The 13,860-nt window shown below is 36.4% G+C and overlaps 1 protein-coding gene across 1 annotated transcript in view; it reads left to right on the top strand.

Moving 5' to 3' along the window:
* Positions 1 to 13,860, top strand: part of UBE3C (ubiquitin protein ligase E3C) — a 72,645-nt gene that overhangs the window by 39,177 nt on the left and 19,608 nt on the right. The window contains exons 16-18 of the mRNA XM_042043001.1: positions 388 to 485; positions 3,685 to 3,817; positions 4,596 to 4,843. Of these exons, the coding sequence (XP_041898935.1) occupies positions 388 to 485; positions 3,685 to 3,817; positions 4,596 to 4,843 (479 nt within the window). The remainder of the gene's footprint in view (positions 1 to 387; positions 486 to 3,684; positions 3,818 to 4,595; positions 4,844 to 13,860) is intronic.

Here is a 13,860-nt window from a genome sequence, read left to right as displayed (position 1 = left end):
AGGGGAACTCCTGTTAGGAATATTGTATATTCCTGCAATGAAAGTTCTAAATTATCACAATTACTAATTGTCTTCTATCATGCATTTTTTCCTAATTCGTAGGATAAAATGTCAATAGGAAGATTTTTTTTCTGAATAAAATAGAGGTAAAAAAGTATGTATTTTTTAATGCATTCTGTTTTCGGTGTGTTTTCACTACTTAAATTTCAGTTTGCCTGTAGCAACTAATGTTTAAAGAAAGGTAAGGCTTTGACTAAATATGTAGTAAATAAAACTATTTTAATGTATGTATTTTTATACAAAGTGAATTGAGTCACTTGATACAAAATAAACTGTTTAAAAAAATGTTCTTTCCAAAATTTTTAAAATTATTATTTCTATTTTAAGTGGGTTTGGAACCAGCACCTCTTTCTGTATCTGAAGAACGACAACTTGCAATTCTGACAGAGCTACCTTTTGTAGTTCCTTTTGAAGAAAGAGTAAAGGTACCTACTTTCTAATTTAATATGCAATTGGTTTTTTAACCTTTTTGTTTTGAGTAAGTGTAAAAAGAACACTTATTGAAGTAGAAACTGGATCAATTCCCTGCAGAAGGATGTGGCAGTCTGCACTGTTTTTCTTCAGTACTCACACAGCAACTGAACATTTGAAGTTAATGACTTCTCACTTATTTTCCTGCTTATATTGCCCTTTATAATAATTGCACTAGACTTAGAAACATTTATTCTGAGACAGATGAGAGCAGTTTGCAGTCCTGGCTCAGTGATGGCTCTACATGATTGCACCCTCTTGTGGTGGCACTGCACCGACTGGTTCTGTTCTGTACCCGAGTACAGGGTCACAGCTGGGGACTTGGGTGCACTGGGTGGATTTGCTCCAAATGAGATGATGGATGCCCATTTTGGGAAAATATCACTTAGAGATTAAGTTCCTGCTGAGTAGCTGAATTTTAATAGAGTGTATAGCTTAAAACTTGCAAGACTCTTGTACTTGATTGGATTTGCTTTTTAATTTTTTAAAATTTTATAGATGTAATTGTTAATTCTGTTACCTATTTCAGTTTGCATCATAAATATTCTTAAAGGTTTTTTTCTGTTAAGCACGTGTTTTTTTAACTGGTTTAGTTTTCAACAGTACCAATTATTTAAAAACTGCTCCCTAAAATGTCTTGGAAATGTTAAGTTTTGAGACACCATCAAGGGAATGAAGAGTAATTCCTTACAGAGAGTTGGTCTTTATTTGTCAGAACAGACAGGGACAGCTTTGGTAGAAAATGCATGTTTTTTTCTCAGGTTTCTATGAAACAGTTGTTCCAACAAAACATCTTATTACTGTATGGCAATACCACACTAGGATTACAGGGAAATGATAAGAATTGACCTCAAGCAGGGATCTCTATGTCATGACTTAGTCACTGCTTTCCAACGTCTGGACTTCTTAAAGCTGTGTTGAGATGCATAAATGTTAGGTTTTTGGAATTCATAAAGCCTTGTTTGGTGCAGTTGGAATTCATAGAACCTTGTGTGCTTTTATCACAAAAACTGAAGTAACAATTGCATGAGAACTGGAGATAAGGATAAAGCTACAGACTGAACTCTTTTAGTTCAAAGAGGAGATCCTGTTACACTGTGTTTTGGAACAAGTGTGTATGGTCCTTTTTGTGTAATAGTGGGAGTCAGCATTCCTTTGGAGTCTCCCACTGCCTCTACAGAGCAACTTGCAATAAGGTTTTTTTTTTTTTCCTTTTGGTCAGTTGCTGTCTACTGCTCTGTAATTTAATATGGTGATGCAGCTCAGTGCTGCTTGTGCGTGTGGGTTGTTCCATATGCCCTTTCATTTTCTGACTTCCTTATGACATTTTTACCTTGAATTACCAGATAACAGGTACTCTTACAAGAAATTGCAGAGTCCAGTTCCATGGTAAGCTCATCAGCTTTCTGGCCCCAGGGAGTGTTTTCCCCTTCAGCCTTAAGGCACTTGGGGTGCACCTTTCAGTCTGTGGGAGGTAATGAATCCAATTTGTAGGAAGTGCCTTGGTTTTCACCTCCTTAGGCCATATGTGGGGCAGCTTGCCTGTGGTGGGTGATGCTGCTTCCCATGGTGTGTGCTTCAGTCAGCACTACTTGTTTTTCTGTGTGTTAGTCTGAAGTCATTACAAACGCTTCAGCTGCGCATTAAGGTTCTCATTTTCAGGACTAACATGTACATGAACATTGGCTTATGCAGGAAGTCAGTAGCAAAAAGAGTTTTGCTATGAGATGTAATACCAGGTGATTCTTTCCATCTGGAGTTGGGTAACAATAATTAATAAACTGTATCTAGTCCTTTGTGAGGAAGGAGAACATATTCTCATGCTCTGTACATTAAAAAAAAGGTGCCTGTGGCTACCTGTCGTGATGTTATAAAACTGTAGAAAAACTAAGGCCAGAAGGGACCTCTGGAGGTACATAGTCCACATCTTTCCTCATACAAGAGTAACTTCAGACTTGGGCAGCATGCACAAGGACTTGTCCAGATGAGTTTTGACTATCTCCAAAGATGGAGATTTCACAAACTCATGTAACCTTTTCCAATACTTAATCACTCCTATTATGAACTTTTTTCTTTATGTCCATTCCTTGTTTCTCTTTCTGCAGCTTAGGACTATTTTCTCTTCTTTTCCTCCTGTGTACCTTAGGAAAGATTCCCGCTTTGTCTATACTGTAATCTTCCTGGTTGGAAAGCATCTTCTCCACTAGGAACATTTGCCCATAAAAGCAGTAGATTTGAGACCTTACTCTAGCTTTGTCTACTGTGGTCAGATTTCCTCTTCCATGGTAAATTTGTTGTTTTTTGAAATTCCTGCAGACTCTTACTTAAAAACATGGTCTGACATATTTCTGGGAGATTATATCCCTTGGAAAATGTACTAGACTATTTATTAAATATGGGAATGGTGGCAAGAGAGAATATAGTAAACATACACTCCCTGGATCGAGGGAATGTTATTGTACATGAGGCAACCCGCTCCCATGCTACGTATGGGCATAGAAACACAGGTAGCTACAGTTGCTCTTCAGGTGAACAGGTTCCTCTTGTGAAGACTTGAAAAGGGACAATGAGAAGTTCAATTTGTACTTCACCTGGCAAATGTTTTTTTAATTGGTATGATGCTCTTTTTTTTAATATGGCAGTAATATCCATGATTTTATTTTATCTGACTTATTTGTTCACTTGTGCAAGGGGAACTGGTACCTCTTTTCTTATTAGTGAGAATGTTCCTGACCATTGCAAACAGCAACAAAATATTATTTACCAGTATTGAGGATAACCTCTGTGTGTGCAAAATACTCTCGGGACTTTTTTCCTTTATTTTTGAATACTTTGCATTTCAGAACTCTGAAAGTTAGGGAGAGGAAACTGGAATCACTGGCACAATGTCTGTAGATGTGCCTCTTTATGTAGAAAGAGCTGAGGATGATACCTTAGCACAGAAAAGTTCTTTGCATTTCTGTCCCCCTCCTCCCCTTGCCTGGGTCATGGCTCTGTATTAAGTTTCTGCAGCTGTGTGAGAGAGAAGACAGATTACTTGAAAGTGAGTGCCAGAAGCAGCTCAAAGGACAGTAACAGTAGTGAATAACCGTCTCTCATTGAATATTTAGATCTGCACAGTGACATGACTGCTCTTCTCACTCATTTTAACAGATTTTTCAAAGACTGATCTATGCTGATAAACAAGAAGTTCAAGGAGATGGGCCATTTTTGGATGGAATTAATGTCACTATCAGAAGAAATTATATTTATGAAGATGCTTATGATAAACTTTCTCCCGAGAATGGTAGGTTTACAGTTAAGCTATCAGCTTGTTATAACACTTTATTCTTACCATGGAGTTACATATTTGCTTATTTGACTGGTATGCTGTAGGTGTATCAGCTCTGAGATGTCAAAGTTCTTAGAAGTTAAATTTCCTTGTTTTTACGGAAGTAATTATCACCCATATTCTTTCTGATTATTGCAGTCTAAATAATCTCTTTACAACCTACTTTTACAGTGCTTTTCTTCCCATTTACTCATCCAAATAATTGTAATTTGTTTATTTTTCGATGTAGTTCATTAGATATTATCTGCTTTGGTAATCTTTGCCAACAAATACATATGGACTGAACAGGATTTGCTGAGTACAATGTGCTGATAATAGTGCAGGGCTCTTTTTAATGATTGGATGTAGTACTGTAAATTTTACTGCATTGAATTAAATCACATGTTCGTGTGAATCTGTGTGAATCTTGCACTCACAGTATTTTATATAAGCAATTTTCAAGTTATTCTTGGGTCTCTTTTAAATATTTTGTAGGATTTTTTTTCTTCCCCTACCTATGATCTTTTCCACTCCTTTTTTTGATGACTCTTAAAACAAGACCTTTTCTACAAAGTGAATGTTTCACAAACTGAATATTCCAAAATTCAAGCCAGTAATAAGAGTTTTGCTACTGTTTACTAGGTCAGTTTTTATTCTAGCATATATAGTTTTGTGTGTAGGTACATGTGGTTTTATCCATACAAAACTGATGCAGACAGTTGCATTTGAGTTTGTCTCTCTCCTTTCTCTGCAGAACCTGACCTAAAAAAGCGCATTCGTGTTCACTTGCTTAATGCACATGGTCTTGATGAAGCTGGTATTGATGGTGGTGGAATTTTCAGAGAATTTCTGAATGAACTTCTCAAATCAGGATTTAACCCTAACCAGGGGTTTTTTAAGACCACCAATGAGGGACTGCTTTACCCTAACCCTGCTGCACAGATGCTCGTTGGAGACTCGTATGCACGACATTACTACTTCCTTGGAAGAATGCTTGGAAAGGTAAAAACAGTGTTGGGTAATAGAAAGCTATAGCAGTACTGAAATTATTCAGTTATGTTTTTTTCTAATTAGGAGGGGGTTTTCTAGGCTTAAGAGAAAATAGCTTTCAGATGTTGGGTCTGAATGTTATTACTACAGATCAGCTAAATTTCTGGTTGATTTTAATAAATTGTACACTTGGGAAGTACAGGAAATTTGCGATATCCTGATTGACAGTTGAGCAAAGTTTGCATGTTTGTTTCTGTGTATATCCTCGTGCTTAAGGTTAAGTTGGTTGAAGCCACTAGACCTGCTCTGCTTATTGTGATTTTCAACCTGGAGCTTTTTTGGAATATGACTGCAGTTACATTTCCATCATTTGGAATACATGAAATGGATGTTTTAAACAGTTTCTAGTTGTAGGAGGTATACAATTCTGGCCAGCATGTAAAATTTGCCATCAGCATTTACATTTCTTAAGAGCCACGTGCAAATTAATTTTCACGTATTCTGTTTGGGGTTTCGTACATTTTACATATTTCTTGAGTTTTAGTGCTTGATAATTTGGTGATATGACTGTTCAAAGGCTAATAGATGCTTGTTGAGCTAGATGAAAAATGAAGGGGGAAGAAAAAAGAGAGAAACCATTACAAACATTAATTACATTCAATTTTCTTTTATGGTCAGGTTTAATACTGAGGCTATTTCATTCTGAGCGCTTGAAATAATTTTTATAAAGCTAATAATTGTGAAACAAAGTTTGGAATACAAATTCAATTTCAGAAAAAGAAAGTATTAATTGCTACTGAGCTGTCTAATACTGAAGGTATTTAAGATATAAAAGTCTCATTTAAGTGCCTGAAGTATTTTGGAGGCTAAAATCCTGCTGCCTTGCAGTGAGATTTGAAGTGCGGTTGGATGTCTTTGTAGTGTAGCTGGAAGTGGTTTCAAGGGATGTTGTTGGCAAACTTGAATTGTTGAAACAGTGCTGTGCTTGGGAGTTGCCAGTCAACTGATTTAGATAAAACTGCCTCTTTGTAAGCAAATCTCCTGCTAATGGATCCTGGCTACTGCCATATCCAAACTTCTTAGAGAACGGAAATTACAAATCAGCCATTTCAATAAATAATCTTCGAGTGATGTTCTCACACTCAGAGTGGAGATAGATTCAGTACTAATACAATAGTTTGTAATTGTGTCTGATACTACATATCCAAGCTTCATTTTCTTTCTGCATGTATAGATTTTTGGAGTGGGAAAGCAAATACTTGTGGTATTGTTAAGGAAGTTACTGCACCACAAAAATGTTTTGTGTATATCTTGGAAGGAGGCAGGGCTCAACTGTCAGGGGAAGTTTGAAACATTATTTAAAAAAAAAAAAGATTGTAATTTGGAGTCTTTAGTTTCCTCTGTTAAAACAACACATTGCCTTCTGTAATTGAATTTCAAATCTTAGCATAGAGACAGAAGTTGCAAAATGTGTTCTATCTCACAGAGAGCTACAAGTGGAGTTTTACTTTTGTCTTTTTAAAATCAGAGAATCTACTATTTAACATTTTGAAAGCATAAACTGTTTTTGTATTTGCAGTATGTTTAGATAAGGTAAGAATTGACGGTGCTACTTAATAATTACCCTTGCCCAGGTGCACAGACACATTTTTAGTAGCGTATTTAGAGACTTGATGAATTAAATAGAAAGATAAGGCACGACCATACTGTTCAAAACCTGCCAGTATTGTGATCTTGGTTAGGTTATTGAATACCCACTCATCCGCTTTCAAAAATGTGTCCATTTTATGCTTTGCACAGGGCTATTTGAGAGCAATAGTGGATTATTAAAAGCCCCTTTGCAAACAAAATAGATATAATGCAAAGGAAGCAATCACGCATCCACAGCAATTTCTTATTTGTGGAAACCAGTATGTAAAGAGTGCTGCCACCAAAAACTCTCACGTAAGAAGCTTCAATGTTATCAGAAAACAAATACATTAAAATATAATAATTTATAGAAATTCTCTGTCTCTTGGTAACCACTTCGTACTAATACCAAATGCATTTAATTTTCAGCACCATAAAGTTACACCTAATTCAGTTTTTCTTCTCATTAGGAAGTTTCTAACAGCTTGGCATCTTCTTTGTTAATTGGTCAGTTCAGAACCAGAAACATCTGAAAATTTAAAGCTTATCTTGAAAAATGGTGTATCTGAAAATGTAAATAATTTTAATCCTGGATAAATTACTGACTTTTGGGTGTATTTTTCTAGTTAATGAAGAAATGAAAATCTGTGTACAAAATGCATAGCTTGTTCATGCAAGTTTTGTAGTCACTGGATGAGCAAAAGGTCTTGTAGAAATAATATTGTGTGATCATGTAATTGCATGTGTTGTCTGAAATCATCCTTTAAAAAAAAAGCAGAAATGAGTTTGCTTAAACAGCAGCTACTCAAACACTTCCAAAGTTTACATTTCTCAGCTGTCAGTGACTTTACTCTGAAATGTAAATATTACCTTAGCACTGGTGCCTTTTAAGCATTTTCCTTTCTCTTCCTTAGAAGTTAAAGCTCAGCTTGCTGGGCACACCCTTGGTAAGAGTTTGCCATTGCCGGAGGGGTTGGAAACTTGAACCTCTCGGTGTTGCCCACTGCATGCACAACTGGGGTTCTCTGAGTCCCAGGCCTTGCTTGAGAGCCAAGGGTGTCCTGGGCTGTCAGGAACATTCAGGTAGAGGAGCTCTAACCCCAAATCCTCTTTGTTGTCCTCTCTGGAAAGTAAAGTCTTCTTGTCTCATGTGGTGTCCCGGAAGGATGGATGGTCTGGATGCCATGATCCTTTTCCTCTCTCAGTAGGTGGTTTTGGGCTGTGGGCAGGCACCTGGTTTGGTTCCACTTCATTTCCACATGCAGTAATTGTTGTTCTGGCTGCACTAAAAGTCTCCCCACGTGCAGACTCTCCTGCTGCAGGTTTGGCAGTGTAGTGGAATTGACCCAGGAAAACACAAAAGGTACTTTTTTGACAGACTGCCAAGAAGCAACAAAGCAAGGAAATTTGGAAGCAACACCTGAGCATATTAAATGAGGATTTTCTCCATGCTGATTCTTGAGTGGTCTGCTCCAAACCTGAAAAGAGGGAAACACTGGTTAACCATTTCAGCAGAAACAGTGCTTGGTAGAACAGTGATGGAGAATTAAAATCTGAACTTCACCATGTTCTGACCTAAACTCGGTCTAGTATATGCCATATTTCTCCATTTCCCATTTACATTTGCATTTATTCAATGATCTTACTGTGACAGATGTTGTGGGAAAGGACATTATTTGCATTTGGAATTCTTTGACATCAAGCTGCTAATTCTTAGGATAATTTACTTAAATTCCATGAAGTATCAGCATTAGTTTAAGAATATGGCAGGAAATCCATAGATAGATTAGTATGATAATTTTTATGGTTTCCTCTTCTTCCCTTTTGACATAAACCTGCTAGTTCTTGCATTTATTTTGTTTTGCAGTGACTGTCTTTGCATGTTAAACAGAGTGACTCTGCCACTGGAGATTTTTGTATAGTACACTCAGTGTCTTTGAATTTACTGAATTCTACCATCTCCACCTCTCTTATTCCAGAATATTGAATAGAACTTGTGAGTCACACGTTCATGTTGCTGAAGAACATCTATTTTTGAAATATAATAAGTCCCCTTTTCTAAGCAATAGAACCTGCAGTTCTTGGAAGACACTAAGGTTTTCTGAAAAGATTTAGATTTGTTTTGCCAAAAGCCAACTTTTGTCTTAAATGATTGGGAAAGCAATATGGAGAACAAAATGTCTTTTGAGATGTTTTGAACTGAGTCCTTCCTTTGTGGAACCAAATAAAGAACTTTGATAGAAGAAGCAGCAAGAATTGAGAAAAACTAATGTGTTCATTTTAAATTTTAGCATTATTTTGGTGGTGGATACAATCTAGGTTTAGTTCTTTGCTCGTTAATATTTAGTGGTATATAGGAGGTCAGTAATTTGCCTGGACTTGTGGATATTATACTGATGAAAGTCAAAGTTGTTTATTTTCTTATGAGTTTTTGTAGTTCACTGATTTAAGATCGAACAGACTGTTCTTTGCACATATCTAAATGTTGTTAAATATGTATAATTGAAAAAAGTTATAAAATAAGTTCTTGCGTAAAAAGAATCTTTAGAAGAGTAATAGTAGATCAAATACAGATTTTATTACACTGCAAGTAAATGTGGGACCTAATTATTGATTAGGTTATTTTTCTGTATCTTAGAGTAGTGTGCCTTATGGTTACTGTTTGTAACTTTGAACAGAGCTGTGAGAGATCATTTTTTGTGTGAGATATTGTGCCTGTCTGGAAGGTGGAATTCTAAGATGAGCAGTGTCTGTAGAATCCATTCTGCAGAAAAACTAAAGTAGTTCTTAATCATCCTTGGGCTTTATCTAAGAAGTATGGAATTAGGGGAGTCCTTTCATAGCAAGATCTGCATCAGATCCTAAACTCTTAAATTATAAACTAGCAGCACATATGGAGTTAGAACATTCAAGGAAATGTTTCTGATAAGATATGTGAGTGTCGTTTGTGCACCAAAAGCTTGTAGAGAGCAAACAAAGCAAGAGAACTGTACAATGAGAACGGAGTTTCATATACTTGATTATTTGGAAGGATGGTGTGTCAAGCATTGCCTTGTCACTCTGACTGTTGAAGGGTGGGGGGTTTATCCTTCTGATTTTTAGGCTGCCCTTTCCCTTTTCTTATTGGCCACTTAATTAGATCCGCTGTAGCTTGGATAAGTCAGTACACCCTTAATTGATTTGTGCTGCAGCCACAATTGATACTGCTAGTACCTGGAAAGGTAGGAATGGGATTGGTGGTACTGATGCAAAGAGGAGGTGATTGGTATAAGCTCTTTGTTCTGTTAATTTCAGTTACCTTCCCCATCATTTTGTAGATTCAGCATTTTGCTTAAAAGCAAATTAGCTGATGATCATTTGTCTCAGAAAATCCTGAATCATCTGATATGGAATCAAAACAGGAATTTACCATGGAAAGTGGCATGGTCCTTTAATTATACACTTACAGTGCGGAAACGCAATCCTAAGAGAGCAGAATTGATACCTTATGGAAGTTATTTCATGATTTATGAATGCAGATGTAAACTAATCTGAATCTATTTTCTGACACAGTTATTCAGCTTGACAATTCCTTTGTGTACTGGTGCATTTAACAAAACCAATTATCTTTTGATTACAAATAGCTATGTTAGTAGTAGCCTTGTAAATATATGTCTAGCGCTAAAGACTACTGAAACTTGGTATTTTAACTCTAAATCTTTAGGAAGGAAAAGTGTTTATTGATGGATTGTGATATTTATTGGGTCATAATGTATTTAAATTTTCTTTAATGCATATGTTAGTGATTGTTTACCGTGATAAAGTGCATAGAGGTCTCTGCAAGGAGTTCTGCATGGAAAGAATTACCTCATGTCAGTGGTCACTCTCAATTAAAAGTTCCATTAGCAGATGATTCCTGCTTCTGGTTTGTGTACTGATTGCATTTTATTGCCTCTAAATCAGGTTCCTAGACAGGGAATAAATAAACAGTTAAGAGTGTGTGGTAATGGTATCCTGATCTTTTTTCACAGTTGGGAACACCTACATCCATTCCAATCAATTAGGTTTGGAATATTTACTGAAATTCTTAATTCTCTTTGAACTTTAAAAATTACTAGTTTCACTGCTATTAAAATACAGATTTATCTTAGAAGCATATCCAGAGGTTAGTTATATAGTAGTAAGTGTTTATTTTATGTCAGAAGAGTAAACTTTAATAAGGAGGAGAAGTTTTCCTTTTATCTTCAGTTCTTCTTAAATTATGTTTAAATTTGAGACAAGAAAAATCTATTAAGCCTTTACTGGAACTTCAGTAATGAATGATAACTCTCAGTTACTCAGTACATCCACAGGTATCTATAGTGCTTCCTCTCTCACCCCTCAAAACCCTCCAAATTACATTGATAGCAATTTGTGTCATATTTATGGCATAAGTTACTGAGATAACTGTTCCTATTAAATGAGAAAGAAACTATCAAACTGATGAAATGGTAGTTTTCTGCAAGTGCTGGCAATTCGGAAGCACTCTGTTTTGGTAATAAACATAATTGTAATTAAACTAAATACATTCTTAATTCTTAGAATAAAAATACTATCATGACTTTCCATTTTTAAATGAAAAATTAACTCAAGGTCATTACACTTGATATGATCCAATGAAGTCTTTGGGAATGGATCCTTACATTTTTCTGGTCCTGTGTTCATGAGTTAGGAGTTTGGTCTGTGCTGCCAAACCCCTGTGATCCATGTCAGGGATTTGCACTGGCTGCAGCACCTGTGACAGGCAGGTCCTTCATGCCTGAGTCTTGCCACCCCAAATCTCTGAAACTTCTATAAACTTGTACTTACTGACCTTCAAATTCCCACTGAGTGGGGAAATCTGAAGCAAAACCAATTTACAAAAGGCTTTTTCTAAAAAAAAAATATAATAAAAATAATTTAAAAATCTGATTATATTAGGAAGGGCTATCTATTAATAAAGCTCTCAGAAGCCTAATTACAGGCATCAAGCTGAATTTTGGACTCCTGTTCTTTAAAAAGACAGAACAAAGGCGAGATACGAATTTTCACAGTGATACAGGGAAGATAATGCACCAGATTCTCCATTACTGTGGTGATACAAATGCGTCTAGACATCTGCTGCTCAGAGGCTTGGAAACGGTGGCTTAGTGCTCCCAGGTAACAGGACACATTGCATTCTGACACACACCTGAGAGAATTTTATTTTATTTTATTTTACTATATTGCTGTTAGAAGCAATATCATTTGGGGTTTGCTCACTTTAAAGCACATTATTAAGCGTATCTTTAAGAAATTATTTTATCTAGAGATTACTAAATGTTAGCTCTAAAAATGTTTCAAAAATGCAAGTACATGCTAATTTTAATTTAACTTAAATTTTTAGTTTAATCTTTTTCATTAGGGTTGAAAAGGCTTTGCTGCCCCCAAAGGCTTCGTGAGTGTGATGAGATATTTCTAGGATATAAATAATAAGGTAAAAGGAAGTTCTAATGGTTTTGGTATTTTTCGATCATTTTTATTAATGGTTCTGTACAGCTTTGAAGATCTATTGCACTCTGTAAGTGCTAAGTATTATTTAATAGTAACTGTATAAAATTACTGAAATAGAAAGGGTTATGGTCTTGGGGGCTGATTATGGAAATAACTGAATTTAAGCCCAGTCATTTAGTGCCTTATCCCAAAAGCTGTGCATCTTTCTAGGGAAATGACTTTAGCATTGTTTATGCTTTAAAATACACTTCTGGGTTGTAAAGGATTAATGGAAAGTAGAAGCAAGGACGGATTATTTTTCTTAAGAGAGATTTTAGTCGAAATAATAAATTAGAGAGTTGTAGACCTGAAAGTGTAAGTAAAGGCACTAAAGCTGCCTCACAGTGAGAGAGGTTTAATTAGTTCATCTGTGAATTTGTTTACACAGTTTGAACCTAATTCAGCACGTTGTAGTGTAACCTCTACTGTGTACAGCTAATTTGGCTGAAATTACTCTAATATCTTTCATTTTGTCCAAATTTAAAATATGGTGTGAAATCTTTTCTCACTGAAGAGCAATTCCCTAAATCTTGGGATCATGCCTGAGCAATACCTTGTGTGACTATGTAGTACTTAAATGGTATCGTGATGTTTACCATCTATAGTCCCTGTCAGGCATTATTCCTATTTTGTTGAAAGAAGAAAAGTCCTCCTTGTCCAGAGAACTGTCATCCTTCTGCCTTTGTCACTGTGTACAGCTGTCCTTCCAGCCCAGATCCTTCTTCCATACTACATTACCTCTACCAATTGCATGCCTAACGTGCTTGCCTTAAAAAACTATTTCTTCTTCCTCCACATCACAGATGTTTAGTGAGTGTGTTCAGTATATTTGTGTCTGAACATCATATTTTTCATCACTTCAAATGCCTGCATTGTGATCTGTGTCACTGAACTGAGTAAAGGCCAGTCCCTGTTGCAATCAATCACAGTGGAACTATACTGTAATCACAGGTAGCTGAGATTATTTAAAAGAGGAACCACAGACTTTAGACTGCATGTGAAGTGCAAACCTATTAAGCACAGTAGGCTTCCTGTTATTTTGGTTGTTTTTAATATTCTGATGTGTTCTGGAGGCATTCACACGCAAAGAGGGAGAGAGGTGTGTGAAGTTCCTTTTACTGAATACTACTTTTTCCATAGTGAAATAATTGTTCTTGGCCTTTTAACCAGAAAAAACCCATATTTTAACCATCTCTTCAGAAAATAGAAAAGGCTTGACATAATTCAGAGAACGTTGGGTTGGGGAGTATTAAAAATAATTTGTTACTGAAATAGAAAATTTTTTTAGTCATTTCAGAAGCATTTAAGTTACTTTTTTGATATCTAGAGATGTCAACGTGACCTAAAGAGAATCCCTAACCTACAAGAGTTTGAAATAGTGCTGGGAAATCCAGGTTGGCCTTTTCAGCAGACATAGCCTTTTAGCTACTTGGGAATGTGTTACCCTGTGAGCGTTACAGTGCTTGTGGGATTGCCCTTGATGTGAACATCACTGTCTCTGCTTCAGACCAGCTTCTTGCCCCGTGCTTGTACCTGCAAATTGCACTTCTGTCCAACTGGAGGGTTAATATCCCAGCCTTTCAAGAAGGCAGAGCTATGTAGGCTCTGTTGAGGTTGTTTATTTTGTCCCCTACATCTGTACATTGGAAACTAGAAGTCTGATGCCATATGTGACCACCAATCCCTCCTTTCATGCCTTCCCATGTGGATTTTTTGCCTTATGTAGGCCTGCTGCAGTTTATGGACTGCAGGGTAGAGACAATGGAGTCAGGAGCTCAGACAGGAAAGCTGGGAATGGAAACTGTCAGAACTCACTGTAGAAAGGGATCGGTCCCATCGGTGATTACTGCAGAGTTAAAGGGAACTCGCCA

This window comes from Corvus kubaryi, unplaced genomic scaffold, assembly GCF_017639235.1.
Source record: "Corvus kubaryi isolate FWS band 111438036 unplaced genomic scaffold, C.kubaryi_AGA036_p1.0 37398, whole genome shotgun sequence".
NCBI lineage: Eukaryota > Metazoa > Chordata > Aves > Passeriformes > Corvidae > Corvus > Corvus kubaryi.
Note: the sequence above shows the minus strand (reverse complement) of the source record. Positions and strands in the feature narration are given on the sequence as shown.